Genomic DNA, 26,955 nt, shown 5'->3' with positions numbered 1-26,955 from the left:
CACAGAAAAAGAATGGTCCAGCCATATCACTAATACACAAAACAAATTTCTTGTGAATATGGAAAATAAACAAATTTGTCAGGAACCATTCATGGAAACGTTCATGACTTAAAAATTCATATGCATAAATCTGTTTACACAACAAAATTTCTAACCACAATATACTTTTACAAGTATAAACTTTATCTACATAAATTAAAAGTGAATATAGAAAATTTAAATCCCATACCGTCACCAATTAAATATTTTTGCTACATTCGTATTATAACATATGGAAATAATAAATGAAACTATTAAATCTATTGATATTAATGTGGACGTATCGCCTGATATAGTCTAATTATTAGAGTTCGGTGGTCATGTGGTTGGTCAAGGCTTGCACCCTTTTAGCATTGCAACTCTTACACAAGACATGGCCATCGAGCGGATAGCACCCCCGACCTTCAGCTTCAGAAGATAAAACCAGACCACAATCCTAAAAAATAATAAAATGTAAATTAATATACACAAAAGTTACAGCAGTAATTATATTAGGCGGTCTCATGTACTCTGACCATTTTTTACTATAGAATTGAGAAAAATTAGTGCGGTGTATAAACATATATTAATCAAAATATTTTCAATCATTTCGTCTATCTTCTGACAATTTGGGACACTGAGCCAAAGTTCAATGTGCAGCAAGTCAACCATTAAACTATTTTCGCACTTCTTCAGCATTTGAGAATCATATACAAGCCTAGCCATGTTGTTTGGATGCGCTGGAACATCCCATTTAGCAACATGGAATCTACTATATGCAGAGCAAAACTTTTTCGTCATCCATTGGTATTGATATTGATGGTCTTCTCACGACTGGCCTTAGACTAACTCATTGACTTTTCACGCTTGCATAGGAGATCCATCTTTCATCACCAACCATAATACGCCACAGAAAAATCTTCTTTTTGCCTGGTAAGCAATCAAACAGCAACAGTTTGAAATGGCATGTTTAGTTAATTGGTGTGGTAGCCATTCGGATCTTTCGCATTTCATGGTATTGACCACCAAGCTATCTAAAAATTCTTTGAAAGTTTTAGTTATTGTTTGGTAAGGTTTGCAATTCTGTGTTTAATTTTTTTTTGCTTCTCCAAACTGTCCTTCTCAATGATATCTAAATCACTACTTTTAAAACGTTGAATTCCAAACCAACAATTGAAATATTCTAACAGTTTTTCTAAAAGGTTTTGGCCGTTTCATCAAATCAAACAACGAAAGTAAGGAATGTCGAATTTCTAGCGTTTTTCTACTTTAGTACCATGACACAGCTCACTAATATTAAATAGAAAATTGTTATTTTATATTTATAGATGTCAAAACCATCGAATTTAATAATTGTTTACATTAATATATTCATTATACAGATGTCAATAATCAAAATGCATGCACCTAAAACAAATTCTAGTACAACAATTTACTTACTTCACACTTATAGCATTGAATATGGAAACTATGATCCAAAGCAACTACCCGGACAGTCTCTTCTTCTCCAGGTTCCGGCATAATTGGTTGTTTACAGACCCAACAACGTGGAGCAAATATTCTAAAATAACAAATAGATATTAAACATATTTACATAATTATAAATAAACATACTTATGGAAATCTTCTATGCAGTGAACACGATTTGTGGCATCAACCGTAAACGGAATTCCGTCTAAGCTTTTGCCACATACAACACAGCAAAAACAGCCTGGATGATATGGCTTGCCAGTAACTTTTAAAATTCTATCCAGTATTGGTTTTTGACATACGCAACATTTTTCTAATGTGTTCTGAAAACGATCACTGTTAAATTATTGACACAAATGACGTTTTCACAAACATAAGTTACCAGATAATCTTCTTCACAGAATGGATGACCATCAAGTGCATAGAATGGTTTTCCTTGAAGATTGATAGCACACTGATAACATGTGAAACATTTTATATGATATATCTGATCCATAGCGGTGCAGCCACTGTTCCCACCAACAATCTATAAATTATAAACATGTATCTATTGAAATATCTTATATTATAAATAGTCCGCAAACTTAGATTGTTTTCAATGACTTGTCTTAAAACTTTTACACAACATTGCACCTTTAATGGAAGAGCATTTTTTGTATAATTTTAATTTCCAAGTTCCAACGACGAAGCTTTTCCTCAAGTAGCGACCTTGAGGCATGTCGAATTTACATAGTGGAATAACGGTCTACAAAATACCCAGAAATATAATCTCAGATGTTGAAAACGGGCGGGGTGCCCGCAGCGCCAACTTATACACGATAACGAATATCTGGCTACTCCGAGACGTTTATCTGGGAAATTATCGAAGGGTGCATTCGAGCAATCAGTAATCGACCATCGTTTGGTTTAGACGCGCCACCATCGACTGCCTAAGCCTCGTCACCAGGTAACACCGCTGCCAGCATTTTTTATCACTTGCATTTTCCACATTTTTATATTACATCAATAAATAACGGTCACATAATGTAAACACCACTGTTTCATTTCGTGTTACCCCCATTCACCGAAATCCTAAAATGGAATTGAGAAAAATAGTACGTTATATACATATATATTAATGGAAATATTTCGTCCTTCAAACTGTCCAATAACGCTATGTAATAGTCGCTGTTGATCGTCCTACCTTTTTCAAGGTAGTCAATGAAAATTATTCCATGCGCCTCCCAAAATACAGACATCATAACCTTGCCAGCCCACTGTTGCGTTTTCCCATGCTTTGGAGCGGATTCATCGTGTGCAGTCCGTTCGGATGATTGTCGATTGGATTTCGGAGTGAAACGATGGAGCAACGTTTCATCCATTGTCACATATCGACGCAAGAACTCAGGTTTATTACGCTTGATCACCTTCAAACACTGCTCCGATTCATCAACTCGTCGTTGTTTTTAGTCAAAAGTTAGCACGCGCGGCGCCCATTTTGCACAGAGCTTTCTCATACCAAACATTCGTGAATGATCTGATGTACACATTCAGTTGATATCTTTAGAGTGTCTGCTATTTCATTTAGTTTCAATTTACGGTAACAACCTCTTTGGGCGTCTTTTTTTTTTTCACAATAACAAAAGTTTCTTCACTCAAAATGCTAATCAAATCTCAAAATGCCGAAAATCAAATCACTAATGATGCGACAGCTGTCAAATTTATATACGTACATTTTGACGTTTTGAGGATTTAATTCTAGTAGAGCCATATATGTGTCAGGCCGTGGTCTTTTCAATTGACCTATTAGTATGTTAAATATTAAAATGTAAAATAATACAAATTATTTTATCATTATATTAGTTCAGTTCCAACCTTCGTAGGGTGAAGACGTATTTTCAATACGGTCCAAGCTATAAAAAGATACCTTTCTTTAAAAAAACCCAGTATTTTATTAGGGTTATTTAATTGAGTGTTAAAAACGCATAACAGATGCGGCTATCCGTCTCTCAGTGGACCTAAAGTGTAGTGAATACGTGTTTACGTGACCAGACAAAAGGACTGCATCTCATTTTTATTAGTGTTTAAAATAATTTCATCTTATTTTACAACAGTCCTTTTGAAATTCATTTATAGTATTTATAGTAAAAAACTAGTGCTAAAATAACGTAAGTGAAAAATGAAGTGCGTGAAATAAACAATGTATTTATTTTATTTTTTTTATCCTCTGGAAGTAAATTAAATAAAATATTAAAAATTAAAAAATGGCAAACAATAGCGATTCAACCAAATCACCTGCACACTACATACACATACATCACGGGACGGACTTTAACACCATCAAGGTAGCACTAGCTGAAAAAGGCCACGAGGTCGTAAATATTCACAATATACGACATCACACGACAAAAAAACCTCTGCCTATGTTTTATATAGACATAAAACCTAATGGAAACAATAAGGCGGTGTATGAAATCACCAAATTGGAAAATAATATTATTAAATGCGAACCACCACATATAAAAAGAATTATACCACAATGCACAAGGTGTCAAGCGCACGGGCACACAAAGACTTACTGTCGCAAATCATATAGATGCGTAAAATGTGCAGGAGAACATAAGACAGGAGATTGTACTCGTAAAGTTCGCGATGAAAAAGTGAAATGTGTCAACTGTAACGGAAATCATCCAGCGAACTACAAGGGTTGCGCAGTTCACAAGCAACTACAGCAGAAACTCTATCCTGCCTTAAGGGAAAAAAGGCATCAACAAAAACAATCCACTACTACCAATCTACCACTACCCACCAGAACAAGTCAACCAGACATAACTTATGCCCAAATAGTTGAAAATGGTTCAGCACAAAAACGAGAGACAATATCTCAACCTACTGAAACTAGCAACATCTCAAGATTAGAAAATATGATGGCCAAACTAATGGATCAAATGAGTACGATGCTTGGTCTACTCACAACCGTCGTAAGCAAACTTGCCTAATGCCTGAAACCAATAGCTACAAAATCGCCGTCTGGAATGCCAATGGGCTCCAACAACATGCCAGGGAACTAAAAATGTTCGTAATTGAACAAAATATTGACGTTATGATGGTTTCCGAAACACACTTTACGGACAAAAATTATTTGAAAGTTCCTAAATATAAGCTTTATCATACAAATCACCCTGATGATAAAGCACATGGAGGTACAGCCATAATAATTCGAGATGATATAAAGCATTTCGAAAAAGAAAAATTCCGCAAAGACTACCTGCAAGCCACCAGTATAACCATAGAGGAAGCCCATGGACCATTAACAATTTCTGCGATTTATTGCCCACCCAAACATAACAACAAGGCAGAACAATTTCAAGAATTCTTCCGTACGCTAGGTAATAGATTTATAGCAGGAGGAGATTATAATGCAAAACATTTAATGTGGGGTTCAAGAATAATAACCTCAAAAGGTAGAGAACTGCTCAAAGCCATAAGGATAGATAACTTACAACATATCTCTACTGGTGAACCAACATATTGGCCTTCAGACAGAAATAAAAAACCAGATACAATAGATTTCTGTATTACAAAAAATATTGATCCAAAAAAGTGTCAGGCAGAATCATGTTTCGACCTGTCTTCTGATCATTCACCAATAATAGTAACAATTTCTTCAAAAATTACCATCAAAGATAAATCCCCTTCTCTGTGCAATAATAGAACTAACTGGCCCTCATTTAGAGAAAACTTAGACCAAAATATCTCTCTAAACTTACCGTTACAAACTGAAATGGATATAGAAATAGCAGCAATAAATCTTACAAAAAATATACAGGAGGCAGCATATTCCGCGACTCCCAACATTGAAACATTTCCAAGAAAAAATACACATATATCATGTACAATACAGAAAAAGATAGCAGAAAAAAGAAAGTTACGACGAAATTGGCAACAGCAAAGGACTGAAGAGAATAAAAGAAAATTTAATAGGGCCATAAAAGAGCTGAGAGATCTAATCCAAATCGAACAGAACCAAGGCATTCAAGAATACCTAGAAAACTTGACATCAACTGAGGCTACAGACTATTCGTTGTGGAAAGCAACAAAAAAGCTTAGGAGATCCCAGCAGCATAACCCACCTATTAAAACAAGCGAAAATAATTGGGCGAGAAGCAATAAAGAGAAGGCCGACATTTTCTCAAAACACTTAAAAAATGTTTTTAAACCTTTCCAGTCTCAGCTACATAAAGATGACGAAAATAAAATTACTAGCTTTCTAGATTCGCCATTTCAAATGGATTTACCGCACGAGAAATTAACGGTCAAAAAAGTTAAACATACAATAATGAGAGAGATTAATATTAAAAAAGCTCCTGGTTATGACTTAATTACTGGCAAAATTTTAAAAGAACTATCAGAAAAGGCTATAAAACTATTAACATATATATTTAATGCTATGCTACGAATTAATTACTTCCCTAGTATCTGGAAAGTAGCTAAAATATTAATGATACTTAAACCAGGAAAAATACCAGAAGATGTGACCTCCTACCGACCTATAAGTTTATTACCAATAATCTCGAAAGTTTTCGAGAAGTTATACATAAAAAAACTAAACTATATAATAGAAAAAAGAAAAATTATTCCAGAACATCAGTTTGGCTTTCGCAATAAGCATGGGACTATAGAACAAGTGCATAGACTTGTAAACCAAATAAACGCTGACCTAAATGCCAAAAGATATTGTTCGGCTGCTTTCCTAGACATATCTCAGGCTTTTGACAAAGTATGGCATACGGGCTTGCAGGTTAAACTAAAGAAACTTCTCCCTCATCCGGACTATCAGCTACTAAAATCGTATCTCACTGACAGACATTTTATTGTAAATCAAGGCGATGAACATACCGAATTAAATCCCATATATTCAGGAGTTCCGCAAGGTAGTGTACTGGGTCCAGTACTGTATCTTCTGTATACGGCTGATCTGCCCACCACAAAAATAACTACTGTGGCAACATATGCAGACGATACAGCAATCTTAGCATCCCATGAAGATCCAGTCACAGCATCAATAAACCTACAAACCCACCTGGAGCAAATACAGTTATGGTTGAAGACATGGCGCATTAAAGCCAATGAATCAAAATCCACGCATATAACGTTTACCCTGCGTAGAAGAACATGTCCACCAGTAAATATCAATCATCGCCAACTCCCCCAAGCAGACCATGTTAAATATCTTGGTATGCATTTAGATCGACGCCTAACCTGGAAGAAGCACATACTCTCTAAACGGAAACAACTAGGACTAAAATTATATCAAATGTATTGGCTCATTGGGCGCAAATCCAAGTTATCATTAGATAACAAGGTATTGCTGTATGAGTCTATACTCAAGCCCATTTGGACATATGGAATTCAACTATGGGGTACCGCTAGCAAATCCAATATATCCATCATTCAACGGTTCCAAAATAAGGTGTTGCGTGCCATTGTTGATGCTCCGTACTATATTTCAAATAAAGTGATACAACGCGATATTCCTCTAGAACCTATAACGAGTGTAATCCAACGTGTTTGTGTGAAGTACTTCGAAAGAGTGTCAGTGCATCCCAATGTACTCGCTAATCAGCTAAATATGCGACGTGATAGTGAAGTGCGTAGACTAAAACGTTTAACACCATCTGATCTGATTACTGGACATATGTAGAGTTTAGAATAAGCATTAGAATAAGACTAATTAATTAAGATAATATTTTATACAGAAGATTGCTTAATGAAGTGATTTTCTACATGCCATGTATATATAATATAAACAGAAGAAATACTTATTGCCAATAGGGCAGATTGTGGACTCACGAAGAGTAATAATAAAAAAAAAAAAAAAAAAAAAAAAAAATCATTATATGATTGTTATAACTGAAATGTATAACATATTTTATGTATTTTATCTACTTCCCTACTAATTAATATTAGATTGAAGTACAGCAAACCATACCTTATCTCCACATTTTGCACATATTCCATATATAACTTCTTGGTCTAAATCTGGTTCAGGTCCCATCCCTTGGATTAACATATCAGTTAAATTATCCACTTCTTTTTCTTTATTCTGACCTATTCGGCTGACTGATGGGCTAGAACCTAAGCTAGCACCGTTATAAGATGCATATGGTGAATAATTAGATATAGATGACATCTGACTTGGTGGTTTTGGATTGACTGGTTCATAGACAGACTCATATGGTGAAGATACCTAAATAATTAAGCAAATACATCTAACTGGAACTTTATAATGTCAGAAACTCAACCCCTGGTCCCATACCATAATTGTGAAAATCTGATCCCAGTTGCGTGCCTCGCAATTCACTATAACTAGAATTAACGGATGATGGAGGTGGTAATAAATCTTTTGGAGGCGGAGGTAAATTTATGTTTATTGTACATGGAGCACCCAATCCAGAAGTCTAAAAACGCCGATTATATGCCAACAAAGGAGCATTTACGGGAAGTGCTACTTTTATATTACATCCAAGGCAAAAGTGCAACTGAGAATTGTGGTTCGCTTGTTAAAACTTACGGTTCACAAATTGTGTCGATTTTAACACGTGAATTCTGGTTTAGGAGATTTAGACGTAACGAATACTACAATATAGAAGATAGAGAACGTGCGTGTCAACGGAGAAAATTTGATACGAAATTAAAAAAATATATTAGAACAGAATCATGTAACAGAAGAAAAATGTGTAGCAGCATTAAATATCAATCCAGAAGCTATAACTAAACGTTTAAAATTCGAAGGAGTTATACTGGAAGAAAGGAGGAAGAAGAAAAAGAAATAGACACTTTTCAGTTTGAAAGTACGTCTAAAGTGGCACAACATGCCCCAACTAGTTTCAACACATTCAAGTTTGCATTTTTATAGAAAAAGACATTTTTTTTTTGTTCATTTAAAAAGTTCCATGAATTATAAACATTCTACTACTTCTGACATAAGTAGTATACTGTTGCCACAGGAGTGACGGACCTTTAGGTATATTCCACTTGGATTTTAAAGTAGAAAGTCCAAAATCTTTTTTGATTTCTCAATACGGCGAAATGCGCCGTCCAGATTAATTTCTTGTTTTGACTCATGTTCAACCTGTTTAGCAATTGTGCCTTGAATAATAGAAATTTCTGTAAAGAAAGTAATGTATTCCTTGGCAATGGCTATTAAGACTTAAGATTGTACTTTAGACATAGATTATTTTTAATCGTAGAAAGTATATCCATGTACTATTTATTATAAGATATAACCATATTATTTTAAAATATTCATATAATACACAAATATGAAATGCCATGAAGGAAGTTTCACTTATTTTAATATTACTACTAAGTATTAGTGTTCTTTAAACTAGATCTAGTGAGTAGAAAGTGTTTGAAACCACTGCCCTTTATGAACACAACTTGTTTACTGATACAACTGAAGAAATCATTCATTCTGGATTAATTTACGGATTTGCATCATGCCTATACAACAAATACGTAAACTCAAAGCGAGATTCGAACGTGCGATTCTTTAGTAGCCAAATAAACCTACTTTTTTACGTCATGAAAGTCACAACTTACTTGACTGCCTTTAGTATTTGAATTTTTACTAAATTGTTCTTTATATTCTGTATTCGATTCATAAGCTTCTGGAGGAGGAGGTGGAAAGGGTAGCTCATCATAATCTACAACATGTACCATGTCTGCATTTGTAATAGACTTTGGTGGGGGTGGGAGCAAATCTTCATCTCTACTGTTGATTATCTTAGTCTTACTAAAAATAATGAATAATTATGAATTATATTATCACTCAAGTTAATAATAATTATCATAATTTGTTACTTCGGACAAATTAACATTATTAAATATAACAAAACTATTTATAATGAATTATAGAAGCCATTTTGATGAAATATGGAAAACAAAATTACTTGTTAGACGTATTGCGTGATTGTGTCTCTAAGGAATTACTTGTTTTAACTGCTAACCTGTCTGGAGAATCCGCCGACTTAAGAGCCAAAGATAATTCAGCCAACAAATAATCTAACTTCTCCATTGTTAACTAAAAATATCTGTATACAATCCTGTTTATTAAGCTTATTTAAAATTATCCAGTTAATATATTACACTGCAAACCTTTGAGCAAGTATTGTAAAAATAATAAAATAATTCGTTTAATGTAATGCTGATAAATTTTAAGTATTTTATCTGTGACATCATTGTAATTCTTAGTCATCATCTTTACCTTATCTAGAGATTAAATTACTGAGATCACTTTTTCACCCTTAATATATCAACTATTCTTACCTACAATATGAGATCGGCCGTTTTAACTAACACACGTCTTCTTTCCGCCAATCGCTTTCTCGCAGAATAGGAAATATTTTGATATAAAAATAGTAGAGTTTTTCTAAAAGATTTTTATAATTTTAACTACAATATTTGTTTTTACCAAACGCTTATCAATGATTTATTTCTAAAACCCAATCGACTCGGGAAAAAATGATAACCAACCATGATTCAATATGACACTGCTGAAATCAAAAAATAGTTCAAGAAACAAAAGAACACACATATGAATACATTAAAATTTATTAAAAAGAACTTAATTATTGGCACATTAATTCAAATAATCACAATCAAATTTGAGTCAACAGCAAAAATATCCCAATCAAAATAGTCAAAAAAAAAACAATAACATAAAAATTGTATAATAAGCAACCTGACTAAGCACATTACACAATGTATCTTAACAGTAATTATGCATATTTATTAAAACATGGAAGAATTAGGATATTTCTGCTCTCATTACTCACATTAACCTGATAAGTTAATAGCATCTAACATTTTTAAAGCAAGTATAACATAAAATATGTAAAAAAGTTTTTTTATATAGGAGAAATAATTTGTGTGATAAAAAAAAATCCGATAAAAAAATTCACGTTCTTTTAATCTTATAAATATTCTCACTAAAATATATCATAAACTTATATAAAAATCACATTTAAAAACTGTGGTTATGTTTTATATTATTCGATCTGTTACTTCTTACAAGCAAAAAATTTTATTGCTTAGGATGTATGTGCAGTTTGGTTTTACCGGACTATAAATTTTAAAAAAACTGTGGGAATGTTTCATAAGTGTGTGCTTACATTAATAACAACGTTCAGTTAATAAAATAAATAAGTCGGTAATTGTCAAATGGTAACAGTTTTGTAACAATCCCCAGAAAAAGAATGGTCCAGCCATATCACTAATACACAAAACAAATTTCTTGTGAATATGGAAAATAAACAAATTTATCAGGAACCATTCATGGAAACGTTCATGACGTTAAAAATTTATATGCATAAATCTGTTTACACAACAAAATTTCTAACCACAATATACTTTTACAAGTATAAACTTTATCTACATAAATTAAAAGTAAATATAGAAAATTTAAATCCCATACCGTCACCAATTAAATATTTTTGCTACATTCCTATTCTAACATATGGAAATAATAAATGCAATAGTTTCAATAATACTTGTAAGAAGCGTCGCATGTGTTAACATGAAACTATCAAATCTAAGTGATATTAACGTGGACGTATCGCCTGATATAGTCTAATTATTAGAGTTCGGTGGTCATGTGGTTGGTCAGGGCTTGCACCCTTTTGGCATTGCAACTCTTACACAAGACATGGCCATCGAGCGGATAGCACCCCCGACCTTCAGCTTCAGAAGATAAAACCAGACCACAATCCTAAAAAATAATAAAATGTAAATTAATATACACAAAAATTACAGCACTGATTATATTAGGCGGCCTCATGTAGTCTGACCATTTTTTACTATGGAATTGAGAAAAATTAGTGCGGTATATACACATATATTAATCAAAATATTTTCAATCATTGCCTCTACTTCTGACAATTTGGGACACTGAGCCAAAGTTCAATGTGCAGCGAGTCAACCATTAAGCTATTTTCGCACTTCTTCAGCATTTGAGAATCATTACAAGCCTAGCTATGTTGTCTGGATGCGTTAGAACGTCCCATTTAGCAACATGGAATTTACCATATACAGAGCAAAACTTTTTCGTCATCCATTGATATTGATATTGATGGTCTTCTCACAACTGGCCTTAGACTAACTCATTGACTTTTCACGCTTGCGTAGGAGATCCATCTTTCATCGCCAGCCATAATACGCAACAGAAAACTCTTCTTTTTGCCTGGTAAGCAATGAAACAGCAACAGTTTGAAATGGCATTTTTAGTTAATTGGTGTGGTAGCCAATTGGATCTTTCGCATTTTATGTTATCAACCATCAAGCTATCTAAAAATTCTTTGAAAGTTTTAGTTATTGTCTGGTAAGGCTTGCAATTCTGTGTTCAATTTTTTTTGCTTCTCCAAACTGTCCTTCTCAATGATATCTAAATCACTACTTTTAAAACGTTGAATTCCAAACCAACAATTGAGATATTCTAACAGTTTTTCTAAAAGGGATTGGCCGTTTCATCAAATCAAACAACGAAAGTAAGGAATGTCGAATTTCTAGCGTTTTTCTACTCTAGTACCATGACACAACTCACTAATATTAAATAAAAAATTGTTATTTTATATTGATAAATGTCAAAACCATCGAATTTAATAATTGTTTACATTAATATATTCATTACACAGATGTCAATAATCAAAATACATGCACCTAATACAAATTCTAGTACAACAATTTACTTACTTCACACTTATAGCATTGAATATGGAAACTATGATCCAAAGCAACTACACGGACAGTCTCTTCTTCTCCAGGTTCCGGCATAATTGGTTGTTTACAGACCCAACAACGTGGAGCAAATATTCTAAAATAACAAATAGATATTAAACATATTTACGTAATTATAAATAAACATACTTATGGAAATCTTCTATGCAGTGAACACGATTTGTGGCATCAACCGTAAACGGAATTCCGTCTAAGCTTTTGCCACATACAACACAGCAAAAACAGCCTGGATGATATGGCTTGCCAGTAGCTCTTAAAATTCTATCCAGTATTGGTTTTTGGCATACGCAACATTTTTCTAATGTGTTCTGAAAACGATTACTGTTAAATTATTGACACAAATGACGTTTCCACAAACATAAGTTACCAGATAATCTTCTTCACAGAATGGATGACCATCAAGTGCATAGAATGGTTTTCCTTGAAGATTGATAGCACACTGATGACATGTGAAACATTTTATATGATATATCTGATCCATAGCGGTGCAGCCACTGTTCTCACCAACGATCTGTAAATTATAAACATGTATCAATTGAAAAGTATTATATAAATAGCCAGGCAGGCTTAGAAAGTAGCTGATGGATTGTTTTAACACTTTAACATAATATTGCCCTTTAATGAAGAGCATTTTCTGTATACTTTAATTCCGAAGTTTATGGAAGTTTCGAAAATGGAAAAATCTAAGCATTTTAGGTTGACTTATAGTTTGTCAGTTATTATTCACACTCCAAGATGTGAACGCCAGACCTCATTTTATGAAAGTTAAAACATTCTCGCAAAGGCCGGCATTGATTACTGGAATTATGAATAATTATGCTTGATTTGTTTTCGCCTTGACTTTACCTATCAAAGTACTTCCATAGGAAAATAGAGTTTCTATAAAATGACTTAAATCTGACCTTGCTAGTTTCACTCACTTGTCTTCTAGTATGTCAAGTATTAAAATATAAAATAATACAGAGATTATTTTATAGTTATGGATTGTTATAACTTAATTGCATGACATGTATAACATATTTTATGCATTTTATCTACTTCCCTACTAATTAATATTAGATTGAAATACAACAAAGCATACCTTATCCCCACATTTTACACATATTCCATATATATCTTCATGGTCTAAGTCTGGTCCAGATCCCATGCCTTGAACTAACATATCAGTTAAATTATCCACTTCTTGTTCTTTATTGTGACCTATTCGGCTTACTGACTGGCTAGGGCCTAAAGCAATAGCATAAATATATAATACCAACTAATATACTCAAACTAATGTACCTGTCATAGCACTACTAGCACCGCTATAAGATGCATATAGTGAATAATTAGACCTAGATGACATCTGACTTGGTGGTCTTGGATTAATAGGTTCATAGATAGACTCATATGTTGAAGATACCTAAATAATTAAACAAATAGATCTAACTTGAATTTTACAATGTCACAAACTCACTCACCCCAGACCCCATACTGTAATTGTGAAAATCTGACCCTGGTTGTGTGGCGCGCCTTAATTCACTATAACTAGAACTAACTGGTGAAGGAGGTGGTAGTAAATCTTCTGGAGGTGGAGGTAAATTTGTGTTTATTGAACATGGAGCATAATCACCCAATCCAGAAGTCATATCAAGTGGTGGTGGTGGCGGAGGGAAGTCATCACCATTTGAATAAACCCCACTTCTACCTTGAGGTATATTACTGTAAACTGCAGTGTCTCTGGGGGGATGAGCTAAATTGGAATAAATCAGACCATCACGATTTCTTGACGCTGGTATTTGTATGTTACTATAAGTAACATCTGAATTATTTCGATCAAAAGGTTTTGGTGTACTGGCCAAAGTTGAAGCAGTGCTAAGTAATAACAAACATAAAAATAATTAAAATCAATGAATTTACTTTTTACAAATTACCTAGTGTTTTTGGTAGCATAACCAGTTCCATAACTAGCAGTACTTCTTGGTAAAGAATTGTTACTCATAGCAGAAGCACTTCTTGAATATATTCCTTGATCATTATTCCTCCTAGGTAAATTTGCATAATTGTTATCATGAGAACTTAATTTACTACTTGACGGTAGTGTTTCTGCATTTGAGTAAAGTGACTGATTACGGGGGGGTGATACATTTGAATAGAATTGATTAGATTGTAGACGAGATGAATAGCTTGGCTCCACATTTTTCTTTAATGGATATGATTGAGGTACCTATAGGATTTTAAATTATTTTTTTTATTTGGGAGAATTATTTGAACTTACTAATGGTAGTTGTTTCTTCGGTTTAGGAGGAACAGCTGGTCCAACCTTTTTGCCTTGATTACCTACATTAGGATTTGGGGGTAGCTCAGTATTATTTATTAACGCCAACTCGGCCAACTGTCTATCCAAGTCATTCATTTTCTTTGTGCTAAAATTATTAAAATAATGGTTATATTAATATTAATCTAAAAAAAATTTCAAGTATTCACACACTTCATAAATTAAATGAGTATATTTCAATATACTAATAGCCTATTTATAATGCAATTAAAATTCACTTAAACTTTATTATCATATAGTTTGTTAACATAATCGAAATGACAATTCGGAACAAAGACTTAATAAACACAAACTTGTTTATAAAGTATCACAAAACACACTGTTTCTATGGTCTTTGAAAAATGAGTATCATAATTTATAATGAACTCATTTTGACAAGAAAACTATTCGACCAAGTTACACAATGACGTAAATATGTTTAAATTGTTTGATTATTCCCGTGGTCCACATGGGACTTATGACTAAGTAATGCAATGAGTAATAATGGTTCAGTTAGTGACTAAACTAATAAGACATTCAATAGAATAATACATTAATAACATAAAGACAACTTAGTTAACGTAACGTAATGAGAACCATATGTAGATCTATTCAAATTACTTAAAATCAAATATTACCCATAGATATTACCTTTACTAGCTGCACTTTTGAATTTGGTCAATGTCAGTAATGTCAAAATTCCAAGAATACCTTCGCAGTCATGGGGACTTTTTCTTTAGAAGAAATAGCTTCATTTTAAATAATTTAAGAAATTCTGTACTAAGCGTTTTAATCACTAATAATTCTTTGGGTAGACCTTTAAAAAAATAGGGTAGCTTCCATTATAGTTTCCATATGAATGCATATGAATGATAGAATATAGAATTTTATATTCTGAATTAGAAAGGTTTCTATTTTACCGATTATATTTGTTCTAGAAATTTCCGTAAACTCTATGACATATACGACATATAGAGGAAATAAAATTAAATAGGGTATTAAAACGATCATCAGCTAATTTTTAAATATTTTAAAAAGCATGACAGAAGAAGTACCTAAAGACTTACAGGTATATTGTGTTTAAAACATATCATATTTAATATTGTATTTTGATTACGTGCAAAAAAACTCAGTAGATACGATTAAAATAGTTTAATGAACAGGGATAAGATACAAAGCAATAACAACGTAATGTATATATTTTTCTATTTTTTAGCCAACAATACCAGTAAGACATGACTGGTATCAGTCAGATTCTGCAGTAGTTATTACAATTCTTGTTAAAAATATAAAAGCTGATCAGTTACAAATAAATTTTGCCGAGAAAAGAGTAACAGCAGATATAACAGTGCCTGGTTATCAAACTTGCAATCTTGACTTTCATTTATTATATAAAATAATTCCAGGACAATCAAGCTATGTATTAACACCATCAAAAGTATACCATTTAAATAAATAGTACTTAGATGTTCCATAATAAATGAATTCTTTTAGATTGAAATAAAATTAAAAAAGTCTGAGGGCATAAGGTGGGATAAATTAGAAGGAGATGCTGTTGAGAATATAAAAACGATACCAATAGGTTTGTATTTTTTTTTGTTCTAGATATATAATGTAAAAGTAGTTTCATGATAAAGCTATGAAGTTGTATTTTTTAGATCAAACTCACCTATTATCGGGACCACCTGCTTATCCTACATCCAAAAAAGGTAAAGATTGGAATCAAGTTGAAAAAGAAATTAAAAAACAAGAAGCTGAAGAAAAACCGGAAGGTGAAGAAGCATTGAATCAGTTGTTTCAAAATATATATGGTAAAGGCAGTGATGAAGTAAAAAAGGCAATGAATAAAAGTTATGTGAGTATATATTTGCCTATGGTATGTAATGAATAAGTTTTTTAAATATTTTGTCACAAAAATAATGCTTGTTACTTTTACTATCCTATTATATTTATAGTATACTATGATAAACTAGCTATAATCTATTAACATAATTGCAAATTATAATTTATGTTACAATATTAAATAATTATTTTAGATGGAAAGTGGAGGTACTGTTTTAAGCACCAATTGGTCTGAAGTTGGTAACAAAAAGGTTGAGGTAAAGCCACCTGATGGAATGGAATACAAAAAATGGGATAGCTAAACATACTCAATATATTTATTATTTATTGTATTCAGTTATTTTGAGATTTACACTTTACTGTTAATTTTGTATATTAAATTATAATTTGTAGCATTTTCTAAATATGAAAGTTCTCAATAAATCACGCTAAAAAGCAAGTTATGTTATTTAATTTATAATCTTTAAGTTTGTCAAAAGCAGTATATGGGTATACTAAAATCTAAAAAAGATATATATATATATATATATATGTAGTGGGTATAGTTATGTAAAGGTTATAATCATAGAATAGAGAGACTATTTTGTATATGTATTTCACTATTCTATGGTTATAATTGTAAGGTTATGTTACTATAAACATTAAAAAGCGTGAGATTTAAGAAAAATGATTTTTAAACAATTGTTTGCAAGACCTGGGATATATCATAATTACAAATTTAACTTACTTAAAGTAACATTTACTAATAATTTACTCACTGTACCATTGATAAACATTAGGAGAACATTATATTTAAACAAACCTATACAAAAATTTGTTATTAACGTAGAGAATAGTTATATGTATAATAATATAATATCACAAATATTGCCTCAAATAACAATTGACAAAATTATTGTAAATCAAGAAGACTTCAACGAAATATTGAATAGACCATGGCGTACCTCTAGTGCTACAGAAATTGTAAATGCCTTCAAAAATGTTCTTGAGTATTGTCAAAAAAATAACATAACTGTATCTGATGTTCGATTCGATTCACTAGTTGATGGGTTAATGGACCATTGCGAAAAATTAACTGATAATGAGTTAATTGAATTATTATCGTGCTTGGTTGAGTATCCAGATTGTAGTTCTTACAAAGAACACAATTTTCACGATATTTGGAGCTGTTTAGATGATATATGCTGTTGGAAATTACCTACTTGGAGTATAGAAAGAATATTTACAGTCGCTAATTTATGGTATCAGTTACATTTAAACAAGTACTGTGATTTTATATATATAAGTTTGGATCGTTTGATAAAGAAGAGTAGCGAACTTACCAAAGATCAGTTAGTGCATATATTTTTCCTATACAATGTGTGCAGACTAAATTCAATTAACTTTGAATATGAGTATGCATTAGAGAATAAAGTGAAAGAAATGAATGTAGATGAGTTAGGTGTAATCGCATTAGGATATTTTAAGTCAAAGACTAAAATTAAATTGCCATCAATTTGTGAGGCGATGATTAAAGAAGTTTCTTTTAATAGTAAATATGTTAATGAGATAACTTTAGCGGCAATAATGAAGGTAATTATAAGAAATAATAGGTGTTGCAATAATATATTTATTCATGTATATATTCTAGGCCCTCAGGTTTACACATTCTTCAAAACTATTGCCTGGTATAAGAGATATGATGGATAATTTATATCCAGAAATAGATCGTTTTTCCACATTTTGCTGTTTACAAATAGCATTGTTGTTGTCTGTCTATGGATATTTGCATGAAGGCATAATCGAGTAAGTTGTTGATATTTAATTTGTTATAAATTAACAAAACAATTATTTCAGCAAAATTTCATATAAATTATTGTGTGTCATGGACCAATTGAGATTAAAAGATATTGAAAGGATTTTGCATGTGTTATCAACATTCAATTATGTCCCCAAATTAGACCAGGATTTTGTGGATTTAGCGTATAAAGAAATACATAAACCATCAAGAATGTCAGAAATTGATGATTATCCAAGATGCCTTCCATGTGCTTTAAATTACTTAAGTTTATTAGGGCGTTACTCATATACTTATATGGATAAATTATTAGATACAGATTACATCACAAGAATGTTTGGTATGTTATGGGTATTTTTTAAAAATGTTCTAAGAATTATATGAAGATTTATAAAATTTTATGATTTTAGGTAAAGCTGCGAGGTATGTACCTAGAGAAATTCTTTCTCTTGATAGCTGCATTGAAATTGAATGTGCAGATTATAAAGGCAAACGCCTGGCACCACATTTAAAATATAAATGTGTCAAATGGCATACAGAGTATGCCCCCACAGAATTGCAGTTTAAAAAAACAGCAGCAAATGAATTATTTATGGATGTACTAGAAGCAATCAAAGCGATAGTAAAAAATGAAGAAAATATCTTTATCCATCATATATTACCTCATTTTAGTAAAGCAAGTATGTCTATTTTATTAGTTAGTTGAAAATAATAAATGGCTTCTTTTCAAAAACTATAATATAATCGACATAACATTATTTTAGGTATAGTTATTTGCAAAGATGTGAAGACTGATACATTTGTTAAACCTATGGGCTTTCAAAAATATATATTAGGGGATGTTATGGTGCCGTTCAACGATACGTCTCTAATGTGGTTTGCCGTAATGTTAGTAAACTGGAACAATACATTAAGAAATACTAATTTACCTTTAGGATTTGCATTGATGCAGGAAAGACACTTGAAGAAAATTGGTTACAAACCTGTTCAGGTATATTTAAGTTATACTTATATTTGAAATTCATAATGATTTATTTGTTTTATGTCTTATTAGGTAATAGGGAATGAGTTTATAAAATTATCTCCAGAAGGAAAACAGCGTTACCTTTCTGCGAAATTAAAATGATAGAATTTTTAGCTGCCTGTACAATTAAAATAGTTATGTTTTAATAAATCGTATTTATACTTATTAGGAGATTTTCTGTTGTATTTAAGTATTAAATATTTAATAAGCAATATTCCAATTTACAAATCTTATACAAGAAAATAAAAAAATGTGATTAACTGGTTATTTTGACACTTTTGTCATAGTAGGCCATTGTTTGACAGTGATGTTTATTTATGTACAAACAAAAATAATTTTGATTTTAATTATTTTTTCTTGATTAAAAATCTTTTAAAATGAATAAAACTGCTGATAAAGTGTTTCGCCGCAAAGGTAACATAATATAAATTGAAACGGGACATAAATGTATGTAAAAGATTTCTAGATAGCATTACCAGAATAAGCAAAAATGAAACAGGACGCAAGGATGTACCCCGTCCGAGAAGTAGAAGTGTTTTCACAAGTTCTCATGTTAGTGATGAAATGCCTACTAGAGATATGATGAAATTGGAGGGCCCTCCTAGTTGGCCACCTCACGTCCCTAAGCCTATTACAGTAAAAAATTATTTCACCGACGATTTTAATGTAAGAGTACCAATATTTATGAGAATTTTTATCGTTCGCATTTAACTGACGGTTGTATATGTTCGCTTTAAAGGATTATTATGGCGATGATCAGTATCAAATGAGTGGAACTGTAATTTCTCCACATGGAGTAATAACGTTACGTCTGCACGATCGTATTCGGGTAGACATATCTCCTGAACGTGCCGTAAGAATTGCAAATTCAAAAAACGGTATTGTTTTGGCACTTAGCGCAAGCGGATCATCTTCTGGTTTAATTCACCCTAATGGACGTGTATATCAATACGGATCTAGAGTGGAAATAATGGCAAATGATAGTCAAGGAAATGATAAGTAAGTCGCTTGTTGTTTAAGTTTTGATGTAATTGATTTGAATTTGTAGATTTGCTAAGATGTGGTATAAAGGCGTCAGTTTCAGTAGTATGCAGTGCGCTTTGGTTTATTTAGTTGATTCAGCTGGCACTAGAACTACTACCGACTCTTTTAACGACTTATCCCAACATGATTTTACTTTAAATGTATTTTATGAGTAAGTACTGGTGTATTTGCGCTTGTTTAGAGTTTGTTTACTAGTTTCTTATCTTTTTTAGGGATTCGCCTTACCTAGATCAAACGCCTTCTCCGACCACAACCACACAATTGGTGAATGAAGCTGTGAGTGTTCTGCAAGCAACTAATTATTGGTATACCGAAGACGGTACCGAAAATTGGATTATAAACAACGTGAGGATTTCACAAACTGCTGACGGATTAGTACGGTAGGTTATTTAAATATTTTGATAAATGACACTATCATTTACATTCAATTTCATTTACAAGGCTGAATTTTTTTTTGCGCTCCATATGAGAAACGACTCTAAAATTAATTTCAAGAATACATGTATTATTTATTTCTAACTTATTAAGGGGGTCGGTCTTCTGGTGTAGAGGTTTAGATTTTATGATTTTATGTTATTAATGTTTTAAGTATACCAAAAAAAAGTTAGTTTATTAAAAAAATCAGTAAAGGTGCCACACTGACCCTCCTTATATTAAACTAAATTTTTTTTTGGCAAAATGGTTTTTGCCTACACATTTCCGATTTGTACTTTTGCGATTTTTTCTAAATCTAATGGTGATGATAGGGGAATGTTTCAAGATCCACTTCAGCGGAAGTTGATGTATTCTGGTTGATACCGTTGTGAAAAACTAATTTCGTTAAAAACGCGCGTTTGGGTCCCCTATATACAGCATCTAATGGTTCCTAATCAGCGGTCCGCAGTTGTCAAAATACAAATGCCAATGATTTTAACGAACGGTAAGCCGTTGGTCGCGCAATGAGCGAGAAGAGCGCGGGTGGTGGAAACAACATCAAAAGGTATTGATGTCATGAACTCACTATAGGAATATTTTGAGAAACATAATCTTCTGTGGCAGAAACTCGTTGCCCTCTGTACTGATGGTGCTCCGGCAATGTTGGAATCACGTCCCGGGCTGGCGACGTTAGTAAAACAGGAAAATCCTAAGGTAATAAAGCTGTGTATCATACATCTCTAGGCGTGAGCTTCAAAGACTCCTTCTGGGTGCATTAATTATACAGTTTTAAATGTTATCAAAAACAGGGCCTTAAATACACGCCTTTTTAAAAAATTGTGCAGTAAAATGGACTCTGACCATGAGGCACTTCTCTTTCACTTATAAGTTCGATGGCTATTGAAAGGTAATATGTTGGGAATATTATATGAACTGAGAGCAGAGGTTAAAATATTTCTGAATGACAAAAAAATAAACGATTTGTTGAAACACTTTACTAACCCGGCATGTCAAATGAATTTGGCTTACCTTGTGGATATTTTCACACACTTAAATAAATTGAATATGCAACTGTAAGGTTCCGGAAGTAAACAATTAGAAAACGTTGTCAATCTGCACTCTTTTTTGAAGATTAACTTCGCGCTTTTATTTTCAAACTTCAAGTGGTTACGACATTAAAAACACTTGCAAATATACAAGAAAATATCAAGACTCATTTACAAATATTGATTGATGAATTCAATTGTTATTTCCGATAATATACCGAAGAAGCCAAAGTTGATCAAAAACTAATCCGTAATCTTTTTAACGGACGCCGGTGAAGTTACTGAAGGAATCCAGGAAGAACCCATTGAATTCCAAAATGACAGAAACTGCAAGGATGGTTTTGCATCGAATTCACTTGAGTCGTTTTGGTGTAAAAAAGCAATTTGTTATACTAAGCTTAGAGATATCGCCTTGCACTATTTTATGGTTTTCTCAACAACTTATTTATGTGAACAAGGATTTTCTGCTTTGTTGGTAATTAAAAACGAGGCGAGGAATCGTTTGAAAGTAAGTGATGATTTCCGTGTAGCTTTGAGTAACAATGTTAGTCCTAAGGGTAGTAGTTAGTAAGATAGCCGAACTCGTACAGAAGATGGAAGATCAGAAATCACATTAATACAAAATTGGAGTTTATCCTAAAAACATTATCTCTTTTTATGTAATTTCCTATTGAGTTATTAATTAAGTTTCAGTTTATTACAATTTTTTTATTATACCTACATAGTGGTCCCTGCTAACAAGAATAATATTAAAGTGGTCCCTGAAAAGGTTGGGAACTCCTGCTCTATACAATAACCCTTCTTTACTTCAATATAGGTATTTTCCGATGATGTTGTCAATTTGGGTGCCTTTTGAGTCAATTCCATGTCACCATTATTTTATGTTTTAACTGTACTCAGAGATTTTAAAATTCAAAACCAACTATCCCGGCAATAAATGATAATATAATTTTGATAATAATGTAATGAAAAGTCCCCGGCCTACCATAAAACACATTTTTTTGGCAAAATTAGTTTTTTTTTGTTCAACATAATTCCCTTCAAGTGTGATACACTGATTATAGTGACCCTCTAACTTTTTGATACCATTTTTGTAGTACGACTTGTTCTTTGCTTCAAAATAGGCCTCAGTTTCGTCGATCACCTCTTCATTCGACGAAAACGTCTTCCTAGCGAGCATTCTTTTGAGATCTGAGAACAGGAAATAGCCGCTGGGGGCCAGATCTGGTGAATATGGTGGAAGAGGAAGCAATTCGAAGCCCAATTCATGGATTTTTACCATCGTTTTCACAGACTTGTGACACGGTGCATTATTTTGGTGAAGCAGCACTTTCTTTTTCTTCAAATTCGGCCGTTTTTCGGCGATTTCGTTCTTTAAACTGTCCAATAACGCTATGTAATAGCCGCTGTTGATGGTCGTTCCTTTTTCAAGGTAGTTAATGAAAATTATTCCATGCGCATCCAAAAATACAGACGCCATAACCTTGCCAGCCGACTGTTGCATTTTCTCACGTTTTGGAGCGGGTTCATCGTGTGCAGTCCACTCGGATGACTGTCGATTGAACTTCGGAGTGAAATGATGGAGCCATGTTTCATCCATTATCACATATCGACGAAAACTTGGGTTTATTACGCTTGACCATCTTCAAACACTGCTCCGAATTATCAACTCGTCGTTGTTTTTGGTCAAAAGTGAGCTCGCGTGGCGCCTATTGCGTACTTTGCATAGAGCTGATAGGTATGATAATATAATGATATGATGTACATGTTCAGGTGATATCTTTTAGAGTGTCTGATATTTCATTCAGTTTCAATTTACGGTCATTCAAAATCATTTTGTAGATTTTTTAAATGTTTTCGTCGGTAACAATCTCCTTTCGGCGTCCACTGCGTTTACCGTCTTCGGTGCTTATTTCACCACGTCTAAACTTTGCATACCAATCCTTGATGGTTGTTTTTCCTGGGGCAATGCCTGGAAACTAGGCATCAAGCCAAATTTTTGCTTCAACTGTATTTTTTCTCCCCAAAAAGCAATATTTTATCAACACTTGAAATTCCTTTTTATCCATTTTTTTCACAATAAGAAAAGTTGCTTCACTCAAAATGCTGTAATTCACAAACTAATGATCCGACAGCTGTCAAATTTATACACGCATCTTTTGAGGGTTAGGGCTAACTAAGAAACATATGGATTTAATTCTGGTAGCGTCATCTATATGTCAGGCCGGGGACTTTTCAGTTGATCTCTTACTTATTTTGTTACAGAGTGGGCAGAAATAGTAACAAATTCTCACTACGTACGTCACCAACTAACGGTTCAGCTTCCATATCGTCCCCATACATGCATTGTACAGGGTCCATGGGCCAAACCAGACATCTGTTTGTGAGACGAGGCGAACGTCGAATGCATTACGACGGATCCACGTTTATAGTGCGCAATGCTGGTCATTCGGCCGGTTTTGACGAGAAGCACCAGCTGAAGGTTTACTGATGGCTATGTCGAATGGGAAGAAATGCCGGCGACAAGACCGTCCCATGTCAGTAAGGGGGAGTTTTTAGTTGAATTTTGTGAGCGGTTTACATGTCGTCAAGTGTTCTTAATTAATTGTGCTTTTTATAGACAATGGTCATTTCCAGTAAATTTTTGTTTCGATTTCTAACCTCGGTTTTGTTTAATGATAACGATTGTGTGTTAGTGAGTTTGAGATATAAATTTTAATATATTACAAGAAAGTAAAATGGAATTTTAAGAGACTTTTCGTGTCTTAATGGTATTGCTCTCAGTCCCATAGTTGTGTTCGAATTGCTCTGGCTAGGTAGGTGCTGTACTAATAATATCAAAAAATAGTCCAGCGGGTTTCGGAGGCTCGATCTCATGATCTTATTAAACTAATAATAATTTGTTCAGGGTGCTTTTAATTGGCACTGGAATAAGACTTTTTCTCCACGGAAGAGAAAACAGAAGATTTTTTAAATTTTGGAATATCTTGGAATTTTTATCCAGAATAATCAAATAAAATGTTAGAAATGAAAAAAAGCCTAAATAAAATAGAACAGTAACATGATTATAAATATATATTTTTATCATGTATTGATAATATAAGCTAAATTTCATCTGAAATGTGATCTAAATAATTTAATTAAATTTAATGGAATATGTTATCTTACTGTTTTATAAAATTTGATTAGTAATAAAATAAAGAATGAGTATGTTAAGGAAGATGGTGGAAAATAACGTCTATATTTATTATTAACTCATTAACTCATATTTTTGGGAGGAGCTTATTTTTATCTTAGACAAAAACAGGGATAGGTGCTTGAATACATATTGGTCAGCAGGTATATTTATTGGTGAAAATGCGAAGTGTCAATTTTAAACAAAATAACCGAATTGTCAAATTCGCTAATTTTGACGTTTCTCTACATAAAATGACTGTTTTCTATTTATTAATATTATGTTATTCAGTATATACAAACTCATTTTTAACTTTAATTATTTTTGTGGTTTGATTCGAACAAATCTGCCCAAGCTGTTGAAATACATCTGCCAACCCCGTATCAGAAGGAATCCATCTTACCGGGAGATTAAATTAGAACAACATTAGAACATATTAGAACCAAAATAAAACAACTATACCGGTTAGTCGGAAAATACTCTCAACTTGATCTAAAATCAAAGAGGTTGATTTAATAAAACAATTATAAAACCATTTTGGACCTATGGGGTGCAAATATGGGGTCGTACTAAAAATTCAAATCAACTGTCATCCAACGCTGTCAAAACAAGGTTTTTCGATGGATTACCAATGCTTATCGCTACGTAACCAACGAAGAAATGGAATTGGATTGGAAATTAGCTATCCAAGATTTCGCCTTGAAACACGAAAGAAGATTACTAAATCATACTAACGTGGAAGCAAAACAACTGCTGAACAGCGCGCAGAATGTCAGGAGATTGAAGCGAACCAAACCATATGAACTTAAATAAAGTGTATGCCTTTACTGTAAACTATAGCTATAAGTTATTATAATTTTATAATTGAGGAATACATATTGATGTATTTTCTCGCACTCGTCTTGCTGGTGAATTAATCTAAGTACAAATGAAATGTAGTAATAAATTAATTTATAATTAAGATTGTATTAAGCGTATCTAATGAAGATGTTATAAAAACATTATTTATTTATTACAGTGTTACAGTCGTTTCGGATTAATGTACAATTAGTTTTAACAATAACTTAAATCTTGGTATTGTAGCGGTCGCTACTGTCCTTATATCAAGTTCAAAGGTTCAAAGAAGCTGTTCACAAAGAGTTCGTAGACAATGAATTGCAAGATTTACTGGACGAAAACCTAGGTAGAGCACATTAAGTAGGGTGGTCGGTCAACGTGGGGAGTGTTAATTAGTCAACATCTTAGTTTTAGGAAGAGCTTATTTTTGTCTTAGACAAAAAATACGGATAGGTGCTTGCATACATATTGATCAACAATATCTAGTAGTGCGAAAAATCAACTAACCTAACTGTCAAATTCGGTAATTTTGACGTTTCTATCAGACGTCGCGGAATATTCATGATCATAAAGTCCTTTAAACGAATTGAAGGATGTATTGTTGCAAAAAAAAACAATCAAGACAATACAAAAAACACAGGCAAAGAACAATATCCAGTAACAGACCACAAGCTTCAAAAGTTCTGGGGAGGTATCACCTGGCACTCTGCTGCATAAAGCTTACCCACCAGACATTGTTCTTTCTGATTACAGTTTCGTGTTGAAGACGTGTAAAACTCAATCGATGATTTGAATGTTGTCAAACCAACATCGTTCTTTCGACACGATATGGACATATTTCCAGAATGTAACTAATAAAAACACACCTATATAGCTTTTATTTTCACTGTATGAACGAACATTATTTCTAGATTATCAATCTCATCAATCAGTTTCAAAAGTACCTCGATACAAAAACATCAACGTCATCAAGAGAAATATTACAATATATACAAAACATATATTCATCGCGAAATTTATTCACTCAGTAGTTAATCTTTACTGGATCCCATTTTCCATTCATATTTACCGTAATATTGCATCGTTGATATCGTCGTCTCAACACGCACATACATTCACGTTTCACGCGATTAAAAAATACTGGAGTCTAGGTATACTATAGGTAGGTATATATATCACTAGGTATATATATCTGTATGGTACTTGAAAACTAGTTACTAAACTAATTGTATGTTA

At 32.7% G+C, this 26,955-nt stretch overlaps 5 protein-coding genes and 1 long non-coding RNA gene across 12 annotated transcripts; 3 read left to right on the top strand and 3 right to left on the bottom strand.

Annotated features, from left to right (window-relative positions):
- Window positions 1-195: 195 nt before the first annotated feature.
- Window positions 196-9,654, bottom strand: LOC143194359 (lipoma-preferred partner homolog). Of its 3 annotated transcripts, none has more exons than XM_076401074.1 (7): window positions 9,423-9,654; window positions 9,073-9,265; window positions 7,460-7,717; window positions 1,871-2,014; window positions 1,633-1,811; window positions 1,459-1,579; window positions 196-475 (listed from the first exon to the last, which is right to left on the bottom strand). In XM_076401074.1, exons 1-7 carry the CDS (start codon window positions 9,545-9,547, stop codon window positions 344-346), a joined length of 1,152 nt encoding a protein of 383 aa, XP_076257189.1. In that variant the 5' UTR covers window positions 9,548-9,654; the 3' UTR covers window positions 196-343. The 3 variants fall into 3 exon arrangements, with proteins under 3 accessions (XP_076257189.1, XP_076257191.1, XP_076257190.1); XM_076401075.1 differs by having other exon boundaries at window positions 197-475; window positions 9,480-9,653; XM_076401076.1 differs by lacking the exon at window positions 7,460-7,717 and having other exon boundaries at window positions 9,423-9,653.
- LOC143194364 (uncharacterized) lies at window positions 2,417-2,994 on the bottom strand. The gene is made up of 2 exons (XR_013005305.1): window positions 2,672-2,994; window positions 2,417-2,559 (listed from the first exon to the last, which is right to left on the bottom strand). It is a non-coding gene; the product is annotated as an uncharacterized LOC143194364 (long non-coding RNA).
- A 411-nt stretch (window positions 9,655-10,065) lies between the features above and the next one.
- Zyx (Zyxin) lies at window positions 10,066-26,916 on the bottom strand. Of its 5 annotated transcripts, none has more exons than XM_076401064.1 (10): window positions 26,789-26,916; window positions 14,522-14,669; window positions 14,178-14,470; window positions 13,725-14,118; window positions 13,546-13,666; window positions 13,346-13,491; window positions 12,632-12,775; window positions 12,394-12,572; window positions 12,220-12,340; window positions 10,066-11,239 (listed from the first exon to the last, which is right to left on the bottom strand). In XM_076401064.1, exons 2-10 carry the CDS (start codon window positions 14,657-14,659, stop codon window positions 11,108-11,110), a joined length of 1,668 nt encoding a protein of 555 aa, XP_076257179.1. In that variant the 5' UTR covers window positions 14,660-14,669; window positions 26,789-26,916; the 3' UTR covers window positions 10,066-11,107. The 5 variants fall into 5 exon arrangements, with proteins under 5 accessions (XP_076257179.1, XP_076257178.1, XP_076257180.1 ...); XM_076401063.1 differs by lacking the exon at window positions 26,789-26,916 and adding an exon at window positions 15,212-15,464; XM_076401065.1 differs by lacking the exon at window positions 26,789-26,916 and adding an exon at window positions 15,199-15,232.
- On the top strand, window positions 15,472-16,841 carry Sgt1 (suppressor of G2 allele of skp1). The gene is made up of 5 exons (XM_076401078.1): window positions 15,472-15,629; window positions 15,777-15,998; window positions 16,055-16,142; window positions 16,219-16,415; window positions 16,597-16,841. Exons 1-5 carry the CDS (start codon window positions 15,600-15,602, stop codon window positions 16,702-16,704), a joined length of 645 nt encoding a protein of 214 aa, XP_076257193.1. The 5' UTR covers window positions 15,472-15,599; the 3' UTR covers window positions 16,705-16,841.
- Window positions 16,845-19,368, top strand: LOC143194355 (FAST kinase domain-containing protein 5, mitochondrial). The gene is made up of 6 exons (XM_076401061.1): window positions 16,845-17,974; window positions 18,033-18,187; window positions 18,239-18,519; window positions 18,590-18,859; window positions 18,944-19,170; window positions 19,234-19,368. Exons 1-6 carry the CDS (start codon window positions 17,069-17,071, stop codon window positions 19,303-19,305), a joined length of 1,911 nt encoding a protein of 636 aa, XP_076257176.1. The 5' UTR covers window positions 16,845-17,068; the 3' UTR covers window positions 19,306-19,368.
- On the top strand, window positions 19,477-24,461 carry fest (wurstfest). Its single transcript, XM_076401077.1, has 6 exons — window positions 19,477-19,617; window positions 19,670-19,869; window positions 19,943-20,202; window positions 20,252-20,398; window positions 20,460-20,627; window positions 23,973-24,461. Exons 1-6 carry the CDS (start codon window positions 19,581-19,583, stop codon window positions 24,196-24,198), a joined length of 1,038 nt encoding a protein of 345 aa, XP_076257192.1. The 5' UTR covers window positions 19,477-19,580; the 3' UTR covers window positions 24,199-24,461.
- Window positions 26,917-26,955: the final 39 nt, after the last annotated feature.

This window comes from Rhynchophorus ferrugineus, unplaced genomic scaffold (genome assembly GCF_030347505.1).
Source record: "Rhynchophorus ferrugineus isolate W39M unplaced genomic scaffold, kcgeb_rfMv2 rfM3, whole genome shotgun sequence".
NCBI lineage: Eukaryota > Metazoa > Arthropoda > Insecta > Coleoptera > Curculionidae > Rhynchophorus > Rhynchophorus ferrugineus.
This window is presented reverse-complemented; position numbering and strand designations above follow the sequence as displayed.

Bases quoted from the DNA above. Each gene is read 5' to 3' on its own strand.
- LOC143194359 (XM_076401074.1), bottom strand. From the start codon at position 9,547: ATGGAGAAGTTAGATTATTTGTTGGCTGAATTATCTTTGGCTCTTAAG. The intron at 9,266-9,422 runs GTAATTTTGTTT...CATTATTTTTAG, and splicing joins TCACGCAATACGTCTAACAA to TAAGACTAAGATAATCAACA. The intron at 1,580-1,632 runs GTATGTTTATTT...TTGTTATTTTAG, and splicing joins TGCATAGAAGATTTCCATAA to AATATTTGCTCCACGTTGTT.
- Zyx (XM_076401062.1), bottom strand. The intron at 14,119-14,177 runs GTAATTTGTAAA...GTTATTACTTAG, and splicing joins TATGCTACCAAAAACACTAG to CACTGCTTCAACTTTGGCCA. The intron at 13,492-13,545 runs GTACATTAGTTT...CTATTGCTTTAG, and splicing joins TGCTAGTAGTGCTATGACAG to GCCCTAGCCAGTCAGTAAGC.
- Sgt1 (XM_076401078.1), top strand. From the start codon at position 15,600: ATGACAGAAGAAGTACCTAAAGACTTACAG. The intron at 15,630-15,776 runs GTATATTGTGTT...TCTATTTTTTAG, and splicing joins AAGTACCTAAAGACTTACAG to CCAACAATACCAGTAAGACA. The intron at 15,999-16,054 runs GTATACCATTTA...GAATTCTTTTAG, and splicing joins ATGTATTAACACCATCAAAA to ATTGAAATAAAATTAAAAAA.
- LOC143194355 (XM_076401061.1), top strand. From the start codon at position 17,069: ATGATTTTTAAACAATTGTTTGCAAGACCTGGGATATATCATAATTAC. The intron at 18,188-18,238 runs GTAAGTTGTTGA...CAATTATTTCAG, and splicing joins TTGCATGAAGGCATAATCGA to CAAAATTTCATATAAATTAT. The intron at 19,171-19,233 runs GTATATTTAAGT...ATGTCTTATTAG, and splicing joins TTGGTTACAAACCTGTTCAG to GTAATAGGGAATGAGTTTAT.
- fest (XM_076401077.1), top strand. From the start codon at position 19,581: ATGAATAAAACTGCTGATAAAGTGTTTCGCCGCAAAG. The intron at 20,203-20,251 runs GTAAGTCGCTTG...TTGAATTTGTAG, and splicing joins GATAGTCAAGGAAATGATAA to ATTTGCTAAGATGTGGTATA. The intron at 20,628-23,972 runs GTAGGTTATTTA...ATTTTGTTACAG, and splicing joins ACTGCTGACGGATTAGTACG to AGTGGGCAGAAATAGTAACA.